The sequence below is a fragment of the Procambarus clarkii genome, chromosome 35 (assembly GCF_040958095.1).
Source record: "Procambarus clarkii isolate CNS0578487 chromosome 35, FALCON_Pclarkii_2.0, whole genome shotgun sequence".
NCBI lineage: Eukaryota > Metazoa > Arthropoda > Malacostraca > Decapoda > Cambaridae > Procambarus > Procambarus clarkii.
Window position 1 is genome coordinate 14,712,180 of NC_091184.1, and position 21,770 is coordinate 14,733,949.

At 47.7% G+C, this 21,770-nt stretch overlaps 1 protein-coding gene across 2 annotated transcripts in view; it reads right to left on the reverse strand.

Annotated features, from left to right (window-relative positions):
- Positions 1 to 221: 221 nt before the first annotated feature.
- LOC138371369 (uncharacterized) overlaps positions 222 to 21,770 on the reverse strand; it is a 560,082-nt gene continuing 538,533 nt past the window's right edge. For both annotated transcript variants that reach the window (XM_069336150.1, XM_069336149.1), the window contains exons 5-6: positions 6,204 to 6,455; positions 222 to 6,087 (exon numbers count right to left, since the gene is read on the reverse strand). In XM_069336150.1, the coding sequence (XP_069192251.1) occupies positions 5,665 to 6,087; positions 6,204 to 6,455 (675 nt within the window). In that variant the 3' untranslated portion in view covers positions 222 to 5,664. The remainder of the gene's footprint in view (positions 6,088 to 6,203; positions 6,456 to 21,770) is intronic.

Below are 21,770 nucleotides of genomic sequence, written 5' to 3' on the forward strand. Positions count from 1 at the left end.
CAGCTGATGACAAACAACCTCAAATTGGATAATCACAATGAACAACATCTCACTATACTGCAATGGAACTGTAATGGAGTTCGCAACAGAATTAATGACATCATACAGTACGTCCGTGAACACCAAACTGACGTCATAGTGCTACAGGAGACGATGGTAGGTGATGACTTCAACCCAAGGTTCAGCGGTTATCGCAACTTCTCCCTGCCCTCTGGGGAAAGAAAACGGGGTCTCATCACTTTTGTAAATAACAACATTCCCGCACAGATTATTGATGACCTGCACATGGGGGATGAGTTTGAATCACTGGGAGTAACCCTTTACTTAAACAATAATGCCCTACATATAATCAACCTATATGTCCCACAGAGTAAACTTGACCTTGACACACTGCCTGAGTTTGTTAATGAAGACCCTACCCTGCTGGTTGGTGACCTTAATGCTAGACACACACACTTTGGTGTCAACTGTCATCAGCCCAATGTCAATGGACGGAAACTGTCACTCTTTGTTAGGGGAAGTGAAAACCTTAGAGTCCTGGGTGATGAACAGCCAACTCACCTCAGAAGAGGAAGATTAGACTATGCTCTCCTGCTGAATGCACAGGACACGGATGCCAGTACACACATTGTGCACAGTTTATGTAGTGACCATTGGGCACTGATTACCACCGTCGACATGAGCAAAAGAAGGAAAGAGACGAATAAAAGAAAAAGGTTATCACTCGGACCAGATATGAGGCCGCACTTCATAAACAGGATGAGTGACTGGTTCACGGAATACCAAATCCCAGAAGACATTGACACATTTGTTGATGACCTTAATCACCAAATTAAGAGCTGTCTAAGTGTTCCACGCCATACGCCTGGACGAAGTAACCCTCAGAGGAAGAAAATAAAATGGTATGAGAATGATTACATCAAGATGCTTAACGCAAATGTGTGAGACATGAGTAGAGAGTACCGGAGACATCCCACTGCAAGTAACCAAGAGTTGTTTAAAACTGTGTGTCAAGTAGCCAGGGAAGAGAAGATTAAAAGAGCGGGAAAGACAATGGCTTGAGTTCACTAGCTCTATTGGACTGGAAACATCTGCAAGACAAGTGTGGGCAAAAATTCAGATAGCTAAGGGTGGCAGAGCCCGGCCTGCGGCTCACAAAGACCCCAGGGTAAGGCTGAGGAACTAATTCACAAGTGGAGTGATGCAGCATCCTCCTCCTCTCTCCCTGCAGAAATCAGCAGGGAACAGCTCCTGCGACATGATGACAGAAGAATTAGGATAACAAGAGCACTGTCTAGTGATGACGAATATGGGGAACCAATCACAGCCCAAGAAGTAAGGGGCGCTATGAAAAAGGGTAAAAGTACAGCACCTGGTGAAGATGGCGTCACCTACGACATACTCAATGCACTGTGTGAAGTGTCTGGGAATCCACTACTCCACCTGTTTAACAAGTCATTCCTAAGTGGAGTGTTGCCCACACAATGGAAACACGCAATAATTATTCCCATACCGAAGCCTAATGACCCTGGTAATTACAGACCTATCAGTCTCGTGTCATGCACTTGCAAGATGCTTGAAGGGATCATCCTAAACCGACTGTTGCACAAAATAGGCAGGTTAGGGGAGGGGGTCAATGGATTTGTTAAAGGACGGAGCACAGCAAATTGTATAGTTAATTACTTGGCTAATGACACGGCTAGGTACTCTGTATTTGTTGACATCAAAGGAGCCTTCGACAAAGCACAGGGGATTGCGATCCAAGACGAGCTTGCATGCATGGGTGTCAAGGGGAGACTCATGAAATGGGTTGAAGACTACCTCACAGGAAGGAAAGCCAAGGTTTGCTTCAATGGAGCAGTCTCCAGAACAATGAATATGGAACTCAGGACCCCCCAAGGCGGAGTCTTAAGCCCTACACTATTCAATGTACTTATGAACGCCATTGCAAATATTGATTTTCCGGAAGGAACACAACAAGTGGGATATGCAGATGATGTCCTAATACAAGCTCCCACCTTAGGAAAAATTGAACAGTCCATTGAACTCCTTGGAAGGAAATGTATTGAGCTCGGTTTCACTCTCTCCACAAACAAGACGAAGGCATACTCCCATCACAAGCGGAGAGCAAATGAAGAACTGCAAATTAATGGTGTAACACTTGAATGGGTTGACCACTATCGGTACCTTGGCGTCACTGTCGGCTCTAACAAGGGAAAGAAAGAGGAGCTCAATCAACTCATAGGAACATGCAAAAGTCGACTCAGGGCACTGAAAGCTATGACCTGGAATGGACATGGAGCCTCTATTGCCATGCTTAAAACGATGTACACAGCCTATGTGCGCTCCGTCATAGACTATGCTGCACCAGTTCTGTGCATCTACTCCCAAAGCGATATGAAAAGGCTTGAAAGCATTCAAAATGAAGCCATGACAATCATTCTTGGAGTTCCAAGAACTGCCAAAACGTCTAATCTATGAGAGGAGTTGTCCCTTCCCAGTGTTAAAAGCAGAATTCAGGAGCTGAATGCTAAGCTTGCAATTAGGATAGCCAGAGATCCCCATTACAATGATATTTCTAAGAAAAAACTGAGCTCTGTGCTACTTTCAGGGGGAAACAGGAGAAGCAAAAAATGGCATCACAGAGCAGTCTGCTACCTTGAAGAGCTTCACCTGCTTGAGCAAGCCCGTGAGCTCCTGCCTGTAGAGAGGTTACCTCCCTGGGAGGATGACTCATGCAAGATCATCATCATCAATGAAATGGCAATGAAAAAATCCAACATGATACCACAAGAAATGAGGCACAAGTATCTCGAGGAAGTTTATAAAGAAGCCGGAGATGAACTAGATCAAATCTACACTGACGGGTCATCTAATCCTGTCAATGGCAGGGCAGGTGCAGCATACACGGTAATCAAGGATAATACTTTCCAACGCGGAAATGAAGAAAAAGCACGTATTGAGAACTATGCCTCTTCAATGCAAGCAGAGCTAACTGCCATTGTTATGGCGTTAAGGTTTCTTGAACGGAACACTAATGGTGCAGTGATTTGCACCGATTCAAAAGCAGCACTGCAAAGCCTAAGTAAAAATCAGGCAGAAAATCTTGCAATAGTCGCTGAAATTAAGAGAGCTGTGAGAGTACTTACCAATCAGGGAAGAGTCATCAAGTTTCTGTGGATCCCCTCCCATGTTGGAATATGTGGGAATGAACGAGCAGATGTGCTGGCTGCTGAAGGAGACCATATTGAATACTTCATACCCAAGACTCAACTACAAATTAGAGGTATTATCAGACAACATCACCGTGACAAGGTAACTGAGGAAAGGAGGATAGAAGCACAAACCAGTGAATCTGTACGATGGTACAACATGGTTGCAAGCTGGCAATCCCAATCATTATGGCCGAAGAGGAGGACGATGAGGGAGAGAATCAGTAATAGCGAGAATCCGTCTTGGGTACAAATATCCATGGAGATTTGGAATGGAAACAACAGGAGATCAGCGAAGTTGCAGAATCTGTGGTGAGAGTGATGGACACCGCCTTGACCACTATCTACGTGAATGTGAACACCTGAGAGACATTAGGAATATGTGTAGAATAATAAACCCCACATTGTTTGAGTTAGGAAAACACTATTTGTCAAATATTGATACTGTTCTTAAAAGATTTCCCCATTTTGCACCCGCAAGATAACGTAAGCTTTTAAGGGTTGATAAATGTTAATCTTCTTGTTTGAGGAGCTGTTCACTTGAGACAGTTAAGCAAGTCCCAGCTGTGTCTGGGTACAAGTGACAGGATGAACAACCCAGCGGGTTTTCTTCCTATTGGGGAGTGTTGTACATTCTGCTATGGCGGTATGTCCACTCACAAGATGAGTGGCGCTGCCCAATAAACTTGCCCCTTGGGGCAAAATTTAAATTTTAAATATATCAGTGTGAGGTGATAAAGCAGTGAAAGTGAGATGATGTTGGTGAAGCAGTGAAAGTGATAGTGAGCTGTTGGTGATATAACAGTGACAACAGCTGTCATATAGTGACACCAACAATCAGTTACTCAACATGGTCAGTACATGATCCCAGGTGTGGGACCTCAGGTGATGGTGATATAGATGTTATAGTGAGGTGATAGTGAAATAGCAATGATAGGTGACAGTACTGTGAAAGAACAATTGATGGTGATACAGCAGTGATAGTCACGTATGATAGTTAAACACCAAAGACAGTGAAGTTATGATAATATAGTGATAAAGGTTGTACTTGAATTACATTGGCATCAAAACCCACAGTCCACAGTGATGCAAGAGTGATTGTGATGGGTTATGATATAGTGAACTAGAGTGACAGCACAACACCACAGTAGTGATGGTGGTGGTACAGTGAACTAGAGTGACAGCACAACACCACAGTAGTGATGGTGGTACAGTGAACTAGAGTGGCACCACAACACCACAGTAGTGATGGTGGTGGTACAGTGAACTAGAGTGGCAGCACAACACCACAGTAGTGATGGTGATGGTACAGTGAACTAGAGTGACAGCACAACACCACAGTAGTGATGGTGGTACAGTGAACTAGAGTGGCAGCACAACACCACATAAGTGATGGTACAGTGAACTATAGTGACAGTACAACACCACAGTAGTGATGGTACAGTGAACTAGAGTGGCAGCACAACACCACAGTAGTGATGGTGGTGGTACAGTGAACTAGAGTGGCAGCACAACACCACAGTAGTGATAATGGTGGTACAGTGAACTAGAGTGGCAGCACAACACCACAGTAGTGATAATGGTGGTACAGTGAACTAGAGTGGCAGCACAACACCAAAGTAGTGATGGTGATGGTACAGTGAACTAGAGTGACAGCACAACACCACAGTAGTGATGGTGGTACAGTGAACTAGAGTGGCAGCACAACACCACAGTAGTGATGGTGATGGTACAGTGAACTAGAGTGGCAGCACAACACCACAGTAGTGATGGTGATGGTTCAGTGAACTAGAGTCGCAACACAACACCACAGTAGTGATGGAGGTGATGGTGATGGTACAGTGAACTAGAGTGGCAGCACAACACCACAGTAGTGATGGTGGTACAGTGAACTAGAGTGGCAGCACAGCACCATAGTAGTGATGGTACAGTGAACTAGAGTGACAGCACAACACCACAGTAGTGATAATGGTGGTACAGTGAACTAGAGTTGCAGAACAACACCACAGTGGGATGGTGGTGGTACAGTGAACTAGAGTGGCAGCACAACACCACAGTAGTGATGGTGATGGTACAGTGAACTAGAGTGGCAGCACAACACCACAGTAGTGATGGTGATGGTTCAGTGAACTAGAGTCGCAACACAACACCACAGTAGTGATGGAGGTGATGGTGATGGTACAGTGAACTAGAGTGGCAGCACAACACCACAGTAGTGATGGTGGTACAGTGAACTAGAGTGGCAGCACAGCACCACAGTAGTGATGGTACAGTGAACTGGATTGGCAGCACAACACCACAGTAGTGATGGTACAGTGAATTAGAGTGGCAACACAACACCACAGTAGTGATGGTACAGTGAACTAGAGTGGCAGCACAACACCACAGTCCAACACAGTCACCTCCGTAATGTCACTGTGGTTGACTGCTGCCCTCACCACATCCAGTCCGCTCACCACATCCCCGAAGACACATGGCCACGGGCCACCACCCTGGAGGTCCCTGGTGATGATGGCGAACTGGGCACTCTTGGGACCCCCAGCGGCCACCTGCAGCACACAGCTCCTGTCTGGCCTGACTCCCGGTACTGCCCCTGGAGGTCAGGCAATAGTGGGGCTCCTCCCTTACCATCGTTACTCTCGTAGTCTCCGCCCTCCACACGCTCACCCAGCTGACGCTTGTTCCCCACCCTCAACAGTTTAGTGTTGCGGTAGGTGTGGCCCTGCTGGCCCGTACACAACAACACAAACTGTCTGGCCAGCGGTGTGTCAGGGGTCAGCCGGATGGTGACCCGCCCTCTTGTTGACCCCGCCCACCCAAGGTCAAGGAACGCCAGGGTGCAGGAGGGGTCCAGCACGCCCACAACATCACTCTCCTGCTCAAGATGATAGAAATCATGCTTGTAACTGTATAACAAAATGTTATCATATTAGTTATCACAAATCAGTAAGTCAGTAATGTCAGTAAGACTAGTGGGTGTAATAAAGTAACCTGGAGGGTGTGGGCTTGGGCGGGCGTGGGCTGACGCAGGAGTGCGTGGAGGTACAGCTGTCCGTCTTGTAGAGTTATCCTGGCGGATTGGCGGCCATCTTGGTCTTCCTGGACAGCAAACACCAGGCCAGCCTCCACCAGCCTCTTGACGGCCAACACCCGGCCAGCCTCCACCAGGCTCTTGACGGCCAACACCTGGCCAGCCTCCACCAAGCTCTTGACGGGCTCCCTCATCCTGCGGAGGTCGTCAACCTGTGGACAGTGTCAGCCCCATTATCACCTGTGGTCAGTGTCAGCCCCATTATCACCTGTGGACAGTGTCAGCCCCACTATCACCTGTGGTCAGTGTCAGCCCCATTATCACCTGTGGACAGTGTCAGGCCCATTATCACCTGTGGTCAGTGTCAGCCCCGTTATCACCTGCGGACAGTGTCAGCCCCATTATCACCTGAGGACAGTGTCAGCCCCATTATCACCTGTGGTCAGTGTCAGCCCCATTATCAGCTGTGGAGAGTGACAGCCCCATTATCACCTGTCGACAGTGTCAGCACTATTATCATATGCGGACAGTGTCATCCAGATTATCACCTGTGGACAGTGTCAGTGTTGTAATCCACAAGTTAGTAGGGATTATTAGCTAGAGGATCATTACTACAACACTTAATGAATGATGATTGGAAGTACATGTTAAGTAGACAGACTATGGATCACATATCTAAGAAAGGTCAATGGATTAAGACAGCAGCTGCTTAGCCAAATTAATAATTCCTGGAAAGAGGACTCAGGCTTCTAGGAACAAGGTTACCATTCTAGGGATAAGGTTAATCAGATTATACCTTCCTTGAGAGGCGTGGTGAAATGTTTGATGCCATGGCTGACTGGAGACAGTCTTGTTGTGGGAGTGGAACTGGCAAGTCCTCCGGGTCTCCGTTTCTGGCAGCAGCGAAGTGTAGCAGACAGCTATGCGAGAGCCTGTTGTGATCTTAGTGACCAAGTTAAGTCTGCAGTATGTGAGTATTGAATGAAAGACTAACCGGGTGTGGAGCGTTGTAGTAATTATTCAGTATTAGGGACTTAGGCGGAAGTTACGAGCGCAAGTGGTGACCGCTGAGGTCAAGTGGTTTATGGGTATTGGAAGTGTATTTACCTAATAGAGTATGTTAATGTTATTATTTGTCAGAGTCTATTCTTTGTAATTAAATGACAAAACGCGACTGTCTTTAAATACCTTCCATCTGTTCCCTCATAGTGTTCCTGGTTTGGTTGGTGAGGGAATGTTAGGGAATTGGTAGACGACATATTTGGTGGCAGCACAAACAGGTTTTGGAACACTTTGAGAGATGAAGGAAGTGTGTTACTGGTATAGTTGGTGAGGGAATGTTCGGGAAATGGTAGACATCGGGTTGTGTTGAGAACGGTGGTTACTAGACGGAGGAAAGAAGGGTTAGGTGAGACCAGGTGAGTCAGGTCAGGTGAGAGGAGTTAGGTAATTAAAGGGACTAGGCCATTGTAGGGCACATGTGGGATTTATTTATTTCCAGATTCCCACAACGAGAGACGGTTAAGATGCAGGTCTGGATCACTGAAGAATCGGGAACCAAAACAAGTGCACGGTTCGTAGTGCGGATTATTCAGAGTGGAGAGGGAAACTAGCGTGGGTGAATGTGGGCCATCGTGGGCCATGTGCACGCCAAGTGGGGGCCGAGCGAGCCGCACTTTGGAGCTGTTATATATCGTTGGTATGTCGGAAATAATGAGAAACCGTTGCTAAGGTGAAATTAAGCGTGAAAACTACGTAATTTGAAGTTAATTAAATTTCAGGTAAAGTGTAAATCGAATATTTTAAGGATAATGAAATATTATCTAAAGTACAGTACTGTGCGAGTTCCGCCGTTGTCAGACGTTGATACAGAAAATAGGCACAGTGAATTATGGACGCCTTGGCATAGCAAGCGACGCATAATTTGATGTCAGGGGTTCGCCATCTAGTGTACCCTGGAGAGGTCCATGGAGATTTTTTTGTGGGCGCAGGTAACATTATGAAGTGTCACCGTGGGACACGGGGAGCGTGTCCTGTTGGTGGGGGTGTGTGGCGCCGTGAGTAGTGCATGGTCGTGTATTGGCGTTTGGACGCCGGGCAGTGCACGGTTGTATATTGGCGGTTGGACGAGGGGTGAGTAGTGTAATGCCTGTGTAGTGGCTTATTAAACGCCAGCGTAATGCATAGTATTTACTGTAGTGAAATGTGCATGTTTTGACTGTTGATATTATGGATGTAGTATAGTGCATGACATTGTTGGCATTGTAGCGATTAGGTGTAGCATGTGTAGCATTACTGGTAATTTTAACGCCGTGTGTTGTGTTGATGGCGTTGGGGACGCCATGTGTTGTGTTGATGGCGTTGGGGATGCCGTCTGTGTTGTGTTGATGGCGTTGGGGACGCCGTGTGTGTTGTGTTGATGGCGTTGGGGACGCCGGGTGCTGATGGCGTTGGGGACGCTGGGTGCTGATGGCGTTGGGGACGCCATTGGGTGGTGTAGTGTAGTGGCGTTTGGACGCCTAGTGTGGAGTGTGGTATTGTGGAGTATATGGTGGCGCAGGGGCGCCAGGTAGTGGTCGGTAAGGTGAGTATTGGCGTAGCAAGGTCGGTGCATTAGGACGCAGGAAGTGGTTGTGAGGATGTGTGGTGTTATAATGAGGTCATCAGTGGTAGGGATGACTAGAGGTGATGGTGTGTCGGAGTGGGTAAGCCTTATGGATAAGATGAAATGTGGATAATTGCAGGAGTTGGTGGCTGCAGTAGGCGAGCCAAGTCGATATATCTAGCAAGACTTTAAAAGACTAATAAAAATTCAATATTTTCATTAAATTTTTTATTAATTATGTCCGAGTGGGTAAGTCTTATGGATAAGATTACAAGGTAGAATTTCAAAATTTCAGGAGTTGGTGGTTGCAGTGGGCGAGCCAAGTAGATATACTAATTTCTTATTAAGTTGTTACAGGAATCTCGCTAGAGGCGAGCCAGTGGCAGTATGATGTTTTAGTGACATAAGTTGGAAAATATGTTAATGAGGTATTTATTGTCATAATATATGTGTATGTATATACTGTATATTACCTCATCGGCACCATTACTGAGTGTTAGGCTTGAGAAGGTCCCCGGGATCATGTCACAGAGCTTCAGGTAGAGTAGAAGGGAAGCCATGAGGCTACACTCAGTAATTCTAGAAAAAAAAGGGGGGAGGAAGTAAATAAGTAATTATCAAAAGAAGGCACCAAACCGGGAAGGCTATGTAGCACCATCAAATGCGCAAAATAATCAGAGGGCGCTAAATATCACCAAGGATGCCAATACGAGAACAAAAACGCATAAGGCGAACGATATCAAAAGTATCCAAGTCACCAAGAATTCTATTGAGGGACAGGTGACCGCGAGGGGCGGTCGGAAAGCAAGACACACGCTCGTCCTGGAAGTCAGGACATTCAAGAAGGACATGCACGATCGTAAGAGGGACAATGCAACTAGGACAACAAGGAGCAGGGCGGCGCTCCATCAAGTGACCATGGGTTAAGCGAGTATGGCCAATACGCAACCTCGCCAGAGCTGTTTCCCACCGCCGATTACGGTGGAAGGAGGACGGCCACGAGGAAACACAACATTTAAGAGTACGTAGCTTGTTACCAGTAACAGACAACCAAGAAGCCTGCCAACAGGTAAGGACTGAGGAATGGATAACCGGGTAAAAGTCGGAATACGGAATGCCTTTACGAGAGATGGGACAAGAGCGGACAGCTTCCTTGGCGGCAGCATCCGCACGCTCATTTAAAGACACACCAATATGGCTGGGAACCCAACAAAACTCAACCGACTTAAATTTACTGTGAACAAGAAACAGCCAATGCTGGATCTCGACAACTACTGGATGAACCAGATTAAAGGACCTGAGAGCCATGAGGGCACTACGAGAGTCAACAACAACTACAAAGGAAGACTGACAACGAGAAAGCAGGAGACGAAGAGCATAGAGAATAGCATAAAGTTCCGCTGTAAAGATGCTAGTCTCCGGAGGTAAGCAACACATATAAATGCGATCAGGAAAAACAACAGAGTAGCCAACACCGTCCGCCGACTTAGACCCATCGGTGAAGACAGAAACGGAGCGGGAGTGAGAAGAAAAGTGCTCAAGGAAAAGGCGTTTTAGAACCGTAGGAGGGGTGAAAGCTTTAGTGATACGGGTCAAGGAAGTACAAAACCGCGGAAGAGGGACTCTCCATGGGGGCAAAGAAGGAACAACACGAGGAGAAACATTAGAAACACGAATGGAAAGAGAATCCTGGAGGCGAGATAACCGGACAGAAAGAGGGAGGTGGTGAAGAGGAACAGGAACCGCAGGAGGGGTAAAAGTTAAAGCACGACAGAGGCGAGAGGAAGGATGTTGTAAGGACCGCGCAAGATAGCGAAGACAGTAGCGATCACGGCGGTCCTGGAGAGACAGGAAGCCAGTGTCAACATACAAGCTAAGGACGGGAGTCGAACGAAAGGCACCAGAACTGAGGCGCAACCCAGTATGGTGCAAAGCATCAAGACGGCGAAGAATAGAAGGAGAAGCAGACGAGTAAGCAGGGCAACCATAATCGAGCTTAGACAGGACGAGAGAGGAATGTAAAGCAAGGAGAGTGCGCCTATCCTACGAATATAGACCTCCAAGTTCACCAGGACATCTGTCGTGCTGCGGCACTTGCGGAAACCAAATTGAGAAGGGGAGAGGAGGTGATGGTGTTCCAGGAACCACATCAGACAAACGTTAACCATACGTTCAAAGAGTTTGCAGACACAACTTGTGAGAGCAATAGGGCGAAAGTCCTTAGGGAAAGTACCCAGAGACCCCGGTTTGTGAACAGGGAGGACAACGGCATCGAGCCAGTCCTCAAGGACTGACGACGACACCCAGATCCGATTATACAGACTCAGTAAATACTGAGACGTGCACGGAGGGAGATAGCGAAGTATCTCATAATGAATACCATCGGAGCCGCCGCCGTAGAACCACAGAGGGCCAGGGCAGAACGAAGTTCAGAGAGAGAGAAGGGATCATTATAGGGAAGTTGAAGACGAGTGCAGAAATCTAAAGGACGAGACTCAAGGACACGTTTACGAAGAAGAAAAGATTGGGGAAGATGAAGACCAGAGCTAACAGAAGAAAAGTGGGAACCCAGTACGGAAGCGACCTGCAACGGGTCCGCCACAAGAGTATCATGGAGGTGAAGGACCGGTGAAACATCGGGAACGAACTTACCCGCTATCTTGCGGATACGCTTCGAGATCTGGGCCAGAGGAGTTTCGGACGTAATTGTTGAGACATAAGATGCCCAACATTCACGTTTAGCCGTACGGATGGCCCTACGGGCCACCGCACTCGCTTTCCGAAAGAAAAGAAAAGAATCGGTCGTCTGCCTACGGCGGTGCCTCTTCCAGGCTGCACGCTTACAGCGGACAGCCCGAGCACAGTCCGCATTCCACCAGGGAACGCACTTCCGTGGACCCCGAGAGGAAGAGCGAGGAATAGAGCGGAGGGCAGCGTTGAAGACAGTGTCATGAAAAAAGGAGGAGAGCGTGAGAGAGAGGCAGAAGGGAGAGGTCAGAGAGAGTAGCACTGAGGGTAAATAGGGTCCAGTCCGACTTAGCAAACTGCCACCTAGGGAAAGAGAGGGAAGGGCGAAAAGAGAAAAAGGAAACAAGGATGGGGAAATGATCACTTCCATGGAGGTCATCAAGAACCTGCCACGTGAAATCTAAGTAAAGAGAAGAAGAGCAGAGAGAAAGATCAAGACAAGAAAGGGTGCGAGTCCGAGAGTCCAAATGAGTGGGCTCACCAGAATTCAGAAGAGACAGGGAAGAAGAGAGGAGAAACGTCTTAAGAAGGCGACCCCGGGTATTCGTCAGAACGTCACCCTAAAGAGAATGACGACAGTTGAAGTCACCCAGCAGGAGCACAGGCTCTGGCAAGGAGTCTAGGAGGTGTTTCAAATCAGGAAGAGAAAGCGGGACACTCGGGGGGAGATAAATGGAATAAACTGTGTACCATTTCCCCACAAAGATACGAGCAGCAGAACAATGGAAAGGCGAACGAAAATGTAAAGGAACAAAGGGAACATCATCACGAATCAAAAGAGCAGAAGAATTAGAAGTCCCAGCAACGGCTGGGGGGGGGGAGAAAGGAATAGCCACGAAAACGACCAGGACGAGCACTATGCATCGGCTCCTGGAGACAGATACAAAGGGGCGAAAACCGCGAAATCAGAAGTTGGAGTTTGAGGAAATTGGCGTAATAACCTCGAACGTTCCATTGAAGAATGGACAATGACGAGAAGAGAAAGGACAAAAACAGAGAACAAGGAAGAAACAAAGGCGAAAGAGCAACAGAGCACGTTAAAGAATATCAGGGTCAGCAAAGTCAGGGTTAGGGGGCATGGGTAAACTGAGCAAAGACGGAGGGAAGGAAACGGGAGAACGGATCAGAGGTGGGCTGGCGGGGTCCGGAGGAGGAGGAGGAAGAGGAGGAGACAACGGAGAGGAGCAGTCAAGGACAGCAGCAGGAAGAGGGGGGTAGAAAGAGGGGGAGCGTACCTCAGCAAGGGCAGCAACTGAGAGGGAAGCGGGGCTAAAGAAACCTCCATAGCAAGAACAGGGGGCGCAACCACCGAAATGGGAGGGGAAGGAGCGAGAGAGGCAGAAGTAGGGGCCGAGGAAGAAAGCGAAACCTTCTTACCCGCCGGGGAGGAGGAAGGAGAGGAGCCAGGTTTATGCTTCTGACTTAAAGAGACAGGTGTCCCAGCAACCACGTACTGGGCAACGGATTCTAGCGTCTCAACAGGAGAAGCTGAACGAGAGCACACATGACGGCCGTTTGGAGAGCGATGGACATCAGCCCGCACCGACAGGCGGCGGGGAGAGTCAAGAGACAGAGGGAAAGGATGGGAAGGAGGAATGTAGGGAGACGAGGAAGAAGACACAGGACACGACAGACCAGGTAGAAAGAAGGGGAACCCCAGACAGAGGACCAGAAGGTGGATCCTTCGGGAGAGAACCCAAAGGAACAGAGGAGGGGGCAGTGGGCGTATCAGGGTCCAAGGCCCGGAAACGGTTTTGAGTCTGAGGAAGGCGGGAAGGACGAGGAGAGGAAGAGCGCAACACGTGAGCATAAGAGATATTAGCATAAGGCGGGAGCCGGCGAACCTGGCGTCTCGCCTCAGGAAAAGATAAACGCTCCAGGTGCTTCAAGTTGAGGACAGCTGCCTCAAGCTTGTAATGGACACACGCATGGGAGAAGGTAGGATTGGGCCTCACCGCAGTTGAGGCAACGAGCCTGGGGAGAAGTGCACTCCGACTTAGAGTGACCTTCGCCACCACACAAAGAACAGAGAGAGACAGTCCCGGAGCAGCGTAGGGCACCATAACCAAACCTCCAGCACTTGTTACAGAGCCGAGGAGAAGGAATGTACTCCTGGACAGAGCACCTGGCACCAGCAAGAATGACAGAGGGTGGAAGGGTCCTACCATCAAAGGTAATCTTCACAACCCGGAGGGGTTGACGGCAACTACCACGAGGGGGACGAGTAAACGTGTCCACCTGGAGAATAGAATGGCCCTGGGCAGCAAGGATATGTCGAATATCGTCGTGGCAGTCGCGCAGGTCCCGAACACCGGTCGCAACATGGGGCGGGAGCAGAATAGTGCCAACACTGGCATTCAACTGAGCGTTCTTCGAGACCCGAACAGGGGTCTCACCAAGGCAGGATAAGGCAGCCAAGCAGGAAGCAGCATCCTGAGAAGGAGCAGCAACAACACGTGTACCGAGACGAGTGGGGTTGAAAGTAATGGAGGCATCCACGGAATCAACGAGATGTCGATGGAGGGAGAAATCGTCAGGAGGCGCAGAATCAAGAGGGAGGAGATCAAAATATTTGGCCCACGAAGCGGGACCAAACAAGGCTTGATAGGTAGCAGAACCGGAAGGAATCGAGCGAGGGCGGCCGTGACGAGGACGGCGGTGAGAAACCCCAGAGAGAGAGGGGTTAAAAGGCGCAGTAGTTACAACTAGAGAAGGAGCCGCGCCAGGGGACGAGGTAGTCACCACTGGGGGCTTGGGGCTCGACCCAACCACAGAGGAGGGAGGGGAGCCAGGGGAAGGCGTCAGAGAGGCCAAAAGAGGAGCAAGGTCGGGGACCAATGCAGCGGAGGCTACAGAGCCCGGTCTTCCAACACGGACTGACTCGGGGGCTTGGTCGCCCACCCCACGAGCCTGAGAAGGTAAATCAGAAACAGCTGAAACAGGGGTCATCATCATTACGAAAAGAAAAATTCATTCACGAATGTGCCCCCACACCCACCATGGAGCCACAATTAGAGGCAGAACACCAACAAGAAGCTATCGCCGATCTTGTCGGGGCCTCCTAGGGGTGCGTCGTGAGTATACGCCCCACAAACGCCACCTTAAGAAACCGACAGTCCGTCGAGATCGGGTTCAGTGACGAAAGGGGGATTGACAATAAAAGGTTCCCCTCGCTCTCGACGTCGGGTACTACAGTTCTACGGGTGCAAGAGTATGCCTCCTCAAGCACCCGGGCGTCAAAATAGAAGAAGTCCAAGGGAAGAACCAGAACAAGCAAAAGGTCGGCAGGAAACGGCAAGCAGATAGGAGAAGAGGGGGGAGAAAAACGAAACAGAAGGAAAAGGAAAAGGTGCCCAGCAGAATTGGAGAGGACGGCAGCAGGAGCACAAGGCTAGAAAAGGACAGAGGACTGTCCCAAGGAGCATCACACTCCGGCAGCCGCCCACTAAGCCCCCACACGGCAACAACGAGCTGAGCGGGGAGGGGGGGGGGAGGAAGTGAAGCTAATGTAACGTTACTGGCGAAATTCGCCCTCTGACATCAAAGCAGGGATAAGGGCCAGCTGCAATGGCTTTGCAGCTGCGCTCAGGCTATATACGGGGAGAGAGTAAGGAGCCGAGGGGGTGTCATGTAAAAATGGGATCGAGCCAGGGGGCTCCGAGGGAATATTTTGCAGGTACAGTGGTCGGGAAGGTGTGAATACAGGTGGACACACTCTGGGCAGATGGGCCTAGAGTAATGTGCTACAGCTAAACATGTCCTCATACTGCTTTTTTAGGATTTCACTAATTTCTTTGTCATCCTCCATGTATGAACCTTCACTTGTACGAATAGGTCCAGTATTGGACCTATTCGTACAAGTGAAGGTTCATACACGGAGGATGACAAAGAAATTAGTGAAATCCTAAAAAAGCAGTATGAGGACATGTTTAGCACTCCAATAAACAACATGAAGGTGGAAGATCCAGACAATTTCTTTATGCGGGATATTCAAACCCCTGTAAATATAACTGATATAAACACGAGCGCACTAAATTTTGAAAAAGAAATTGAAAACATGCCCATGCACTCGGCCCCAGGTCCAGACTCATGGAATTCAATATTTATAAAGAAATGCAAAGTGCCGGTAGCACAGGCACTCAGTATAGTGTGGAGGAAGAGCATGGACACGGGGGAGATACCAGATGTACTTAAAGTAGCAGACATAGCCCCTCTACACAAGGGAGGGAGCAAAGCATTGGCAAAAAATTATAGACCAGTTGCACTAACATCGCACATCATAAAAGTATTTGAGAGAGTGATTAGGAGTCAGGTCACCAATTTCATGGAGACCAATGACCTTCACAACCCAGGCCAACATGGATTTCGAGCGGGAAGATCGTGCCTCTCACAGCTACTTGAGCACTATGACAAAGTCACTGAGGCATTAGAAGAGAAACGGAATGCTGATGTAATATACACGGACTTCGCAAAGGCTTTCGATAAATGTGACCATGGCGTGATAGCACACAAAATGAAGTCAGTGGGAATAACCGGTAAAGTAGGATGCTGGATACTCAGTTTTCTGTCAAACAGGACTCAGCGAGTAACTGTCAACCATATAAAATCTAGTCCAAGTGCAGTGAAAAGCTCTGTACCTCAAAGTACAGTCCTTGCACCGCTGCTTTTCCTTATTCTCATATCAGATATAGACAAAAATACAAGTCACAGCTTCGTATCATCCTTTGCAGATGACACAAAAATCAGTATGAAAATTACCTCGGCTGAGGACATTGAAAAACTTCAAGCTGATATTAATAAAGTTTTCGACTGGGCATCAGAAAATAACATGATGTTTAACAGTGATAAATTCCAGGTACTCAGGTACGGTAAAAATGAGGACCTTAAACATAATACAGAGTACAAAACACAATCAAATGTACCCATAGTAGGAAAACAGCATGTAAAGGATTTGGGAATAATAATGTCTGACGACCTAACGTTTAAGCAGCATAACCAAGCAAATATTGCGACAGCCAGAAAAATGATAGGATGGATTACGAGAACTTTCAAATCCAGGGATCCCATCACAATGGTTGTACTCTTCAAGTCACTTGTGTTGTCCCGTCTTGAGTACTGCTCAGTACTCACTTCCCCCTTCAGAGCAGGAGAGATTGCTGAAATAGAGGGAATACAGAGAACATATACGGCACGCATAGACGCAATAAAGCACCTAAATTATTGGGATCGTCTCAAAGTCCTCCAAATGTACTCACTAGAAAGAAGACGAGAGAGATATCAAATAATATACACCTGGAAGATACTGGAGGGCCAAGTACCAAATCTACACAGTAAAATAACAACGTACTGGAGTGAACGACATGGAAGAAAATGTAGAATAGAACCAGTGAAGAGCAGAGGTGCCATAGGCACAATCAGAGAACACTGTATAAACATCAGAGGTCCGTGGTTGTTCAACGTCCTCCCAGCAAGCATAAGAAATATTGCCGGAACAACCGTGGACATTTTCAAGAGGAAACTAGATTTATTCCTCCAAGGAGTGCCGGACCAACCGGGCTGTGGTGGGTATGTGGGCCTGCGGGCCGCTCCAAGCAACAGCCTGCTGGACCAAACTCTCACAAGTCGAGCCTGGCCTCGGACTGGGCTTGGGGAGTAGAAAAACTCCCAGAACCCCATCAACCAGGTATCAACCAGGTATCAACCAGCTGTGGTGAGCACAGCAAGGAAGGATGACCAGAGAGCTGTGAGGTATCCACTGCGTTCTGGGGTTGGTGCCCTGGAACGAGACGGCAGCATAGACCCGAGGGGATATGACCCTGGGGTAGGAATCTCCGTTGCTCTGGAGGCCAGGATCACGTTAGCTCAGAGGAACGACATTGACAACATTCACCAGGCTGGACAGCATGGGTTTTGTCTGGGTCATGGAGGATCTATGACCTAGCATCCATGGGACACGAAGACAAGAGAAGTGATGCTGCCAATTGTGGAGGCCAGTGAAACATTGTGTGATCATTGTAAGCCCTTATGTCAACAGTACAGGGCAAGATGTTAAATTTTTATTAACTTGTTACTAAGGATGAAGAACCTTAGATATATATGTGTTGTGTATATATTAATGACTAGTGTCATTTCTGTTTAAGTGCCAGCATTCTGGTCCATGTAATTTTATGGTTATGTTTGTATGTAATTATATGTCAGCAGTTTAGGTATATGTGCATTGTTGGAGATGGGAAAAAATATTACAGACTATTTTACCTATGCTATGATGTGAATATAATGTATATGTTGTAGAAGTGTTGAGAGTCATGTCGGGGGAATTTTTAATTGTACATATATGGTGGGTGCATCCTCCAGGTCCTTACACTAATGGAACCATTGCAATGATGCATATGGGGACATATGCGTGTTTAAGGAGGGGAGTGGTGTCGTAATCCACAAGTTAGGAGGGATTATTAGCTAGAGGATCATTACTACAACACTTAACGAATGATGATTGGAAGTACATGTTAAGTAGACAGACTATGGATCACATATCTAAGAAAGGTCAATGGATTAAGACAGCAGCTGCTTAGCCAAATTAATAATTCCTGGAAAGAGGACTCAGGCTTCTAGGAACAAGGTTACCATTCTAGGGATAAGGTTAATTGGATTATACCTTCCTTGAGAGGCATGGTGAAATGTTTGATGCCATGGCTGACTGGAGACAGTCTTGTTGTGGGAGTGGAACTGGCAAGTCCTCCGGGTCTCCGTTTGTGGCAGCAGCGAAGTGCAGCAGACAGCTATGCGAGAGCCTGTTGTGATCTTAGTGACCAAGTTAAGTCTGCAGTATGTGAGTATTGAATGAAAGACTAACCGGGTGTGGAGCGTTGTAGTAATTATTCAGTATTAGGGATTTAGGCGGAAGTTACGAGCGCAAGTGGTGACCGCTGAGGTCAAGTGGTTTATGGGTATTGGAAGTGTATTTACCTAATAGAGTATGTTAATGTTATTATTTGTCAGAGTCTATTCTTTGTAATTAAATGACAAAACGTGACGGTCTTTAAATACCTTCTATATGTTCACTCATTGTGTTCCAGTACAAACCTAGTGGTACGCCTCAAGGGTCTGGTGTGTATAAAAGTACACGGTGGTAGTAACGGTTGCTGAGGCAAGGTGTTATGTGTTGTGTAATCGCTGTGTTCGGAATGAACCGGGGTTCAGCGTCACGACATCAGCCCCATTATAATCTGTGGACAGTGTCAGCACCATTATCACCTGTGGTCAGTGTCGGTCCCATAATCACGAGTGGACAATGTCAGGTCTATTATCAGCGGTGGACAGTGTCAGCCCCATTATCACCTGTGAACACCATCAGCACCATTATCACATGTGGGTATTGTCAGGCCCATTTTCACTTTTGGACAGTGTCAGCCCAATTATCACCTGTGGAAAGTGTCAGTACCATTATCACATGTGGACAGTATAAGCCCAATTATCACCTGTGCACAGTGTCAGCCCCATTATCACCTGTGGACAGTGGCAGCACTATTATCATATGCGGATAGTGTCATCCACATTATCACCTGTGGACAGTGTCTACCCCATTATAATCTGTGGACAGCGTCAGCCCCATTATCACCTGTGTTCAGTATCACCGCCATGATCACTTGCGGACATTGTCAGCCACATTATCACCTGTGGACAGTGTCAACCCCATTATCAACTGCGGACAGTGTCAGCCCCATTATCAACTGTGGAACGTCAGCCCCACTATCACCTGTGATCAGTGACAGCCCCATTATAATCTGTGGACAGTGTCAGCCCCATTAACACCTGTGGACAGTGTCAGACCCATTACCACCTGTGGTCAGTGTAAGCCCCATTATCACTTATGGACAGTGTCAGGCCCATGATCACCTGTGGTCAGTGTCAGCTCAATTATCACCTGTGGTCAGTGTCAGCCCCATTATCACTTGTGGACAGTGACAGGCCCATTATCACCAGTGGACAGTGTGACCACCATTATCACCTGTGGTCAGTGTAAGCCCCATTATCACCTGTGGTCAGTGTCAGCTCAATTATCACTTACGGACATTGTGAGGCCCATTATCACCTGTGGACAGTTTAAGCCCAATTATCACCTGTGGACAGTGTCACCACCATTATCACCTGTGGACAGTGTCAGCACTACTATCACACGTGGACAGTGTCAGCTACATTATCATCGGTGGACAGTGTCAGGCCCATTATCACATGTGGACAGTGTCAGGCCCATCATCAACTATGGACAGTGTCAGCCCCATTATCACCTGTGGACAGTGTCAGCCCCATTATCACCTGTGGAGAGTGTCAGCCCCATTATCACCTGTGGACAGTGTCAGCCACATTATCACATGAGGAGTGTCAGGCCCATTATCATATGTGGACAGTGTCAGGTCCATTATCACCTGTGGACAGCGTCAGCTCCTTATCACCTGTGGACAGCGTCAGCTCCTTTATCACCTGTGGACAGTGTCAGCCCCATTATAATCTGTGGGCAGTGTCAGCCCCATTATAATCTGTGGGCAGTGTTAGTCACATTATCACTTGTGAATAGTGTCAGCCCAATTATCACCATTGGACAGTGTCAGCCCCATTATAACCTAAGAACAATGTCAGCACCATTATCACCTGTGGACAGTGTCAGCCCCATTATCACCTGTTGTAAGTATCAGCAACATTATCATCTGTGGATAGTGTCAGCCCCATTATCTTCTGTAGTCAGTGTCAACTCCATTATCACCTGTAGACAGTGTCAACCCCCATTATGACGTGTGGTCAGTGTCAGCCCCATTATCACCTGTGGTCAGTATCAACCCCATTTTCACCTGTGGAAAGAGTCAGGCCCATTATCATATGTGGACACTGTCAGCCAATTATCATCTGTGGACAGTGTCAGCCCCATTATCACATGTGGACCGTATCAGCCCCATTATCACATGTGGACAGTGTCAGCCCAATTATCACCTGTGGACAGTGTCAGCCCCATTATCACCTGTTGTAAGTATCAGCAACATTATCATCTGTGGATAGTGTCAGCCCCATTATCTTCTGTAGTCAGTGTCAACTCCATTATCACCTGTAGACAGTGTCAACCCCCATTATGATGTGTGGTCAGTGTCAGCCCCATTATCACCTGTGGTCAGTATCAACCCCATTTTCACCTGTGGAAAGAGTCAGGCCCATTATCATATGTGGACACTGTCAGCCCATTATCATCTGTGGACAGTGTCAGCCCCATTATCACATGTGGACCGTATCAGCCCCATTATCACATATGGACAGTGTCAGCCCAATTATCACCTGTGGACAGTGTCAGCACCATTATCACATGTGGACCGTATCAGCCCCATTATCACATGTGGACAGTGTCAGCCCAATTATCACCTGTGGACAGTGTCAGCACCATTATCACATGTGGACACTGTCAGGCCCATTATCACCTGTGGTCATTGTTAACCACATTATCACATGTGGTCAGTGTCAGCCCCATTATCACATGGGGACAGTGTCAGACCACTTATCACCTGCGAACAGTGCCGGCACCATTATCACCTGTGAACAGTGTCAGCCCCATTATAACCTGTGGTCAGTGTCAACTCCATTATCACCTGTGATAAGTGTCAGCCCCATTATCACCTGTTGTCAGTGTCGGCTCCATTATCACCTGTAGAGTGTCAACCCCCATTATCACCTGTGGACAGTGTCAACCCCCTTTATCACCTGTGGATAGTGTCATCCCCATTATCACCTGTGGACAGTGTCAGCCCCATTACCACATGTAGACAGTGTCAGCTTCATTATCACCTGTGGAGAGTGTCAGCACCATTATGACCTATGGTCAGTGTCAACCCCATTAACACATGTGGTCAGTAGTAGTGGGAAACGACTCATAACGCTGCCGTATTGGTTTTTCCGACGGCAGCGTACTGAGTCGTGTGTTTTTCGTTACAAATGGTGACAGCAGCGTTATGAGTCGTGTGTTTTTCGTTACAAATGGTGACAGCAGCGTTATGAGTCGTGTGTTTTTCGTTACAAATGGTGACGGCAGCGTTATGAATCGTGTGTTTTTCGTTACAAATGGTGACGGCAGCGTTATGAGTCGTGTATTTTTCGTTATAAATTATGACGGCCGCGATTTGAGTCGTGTGTTTTT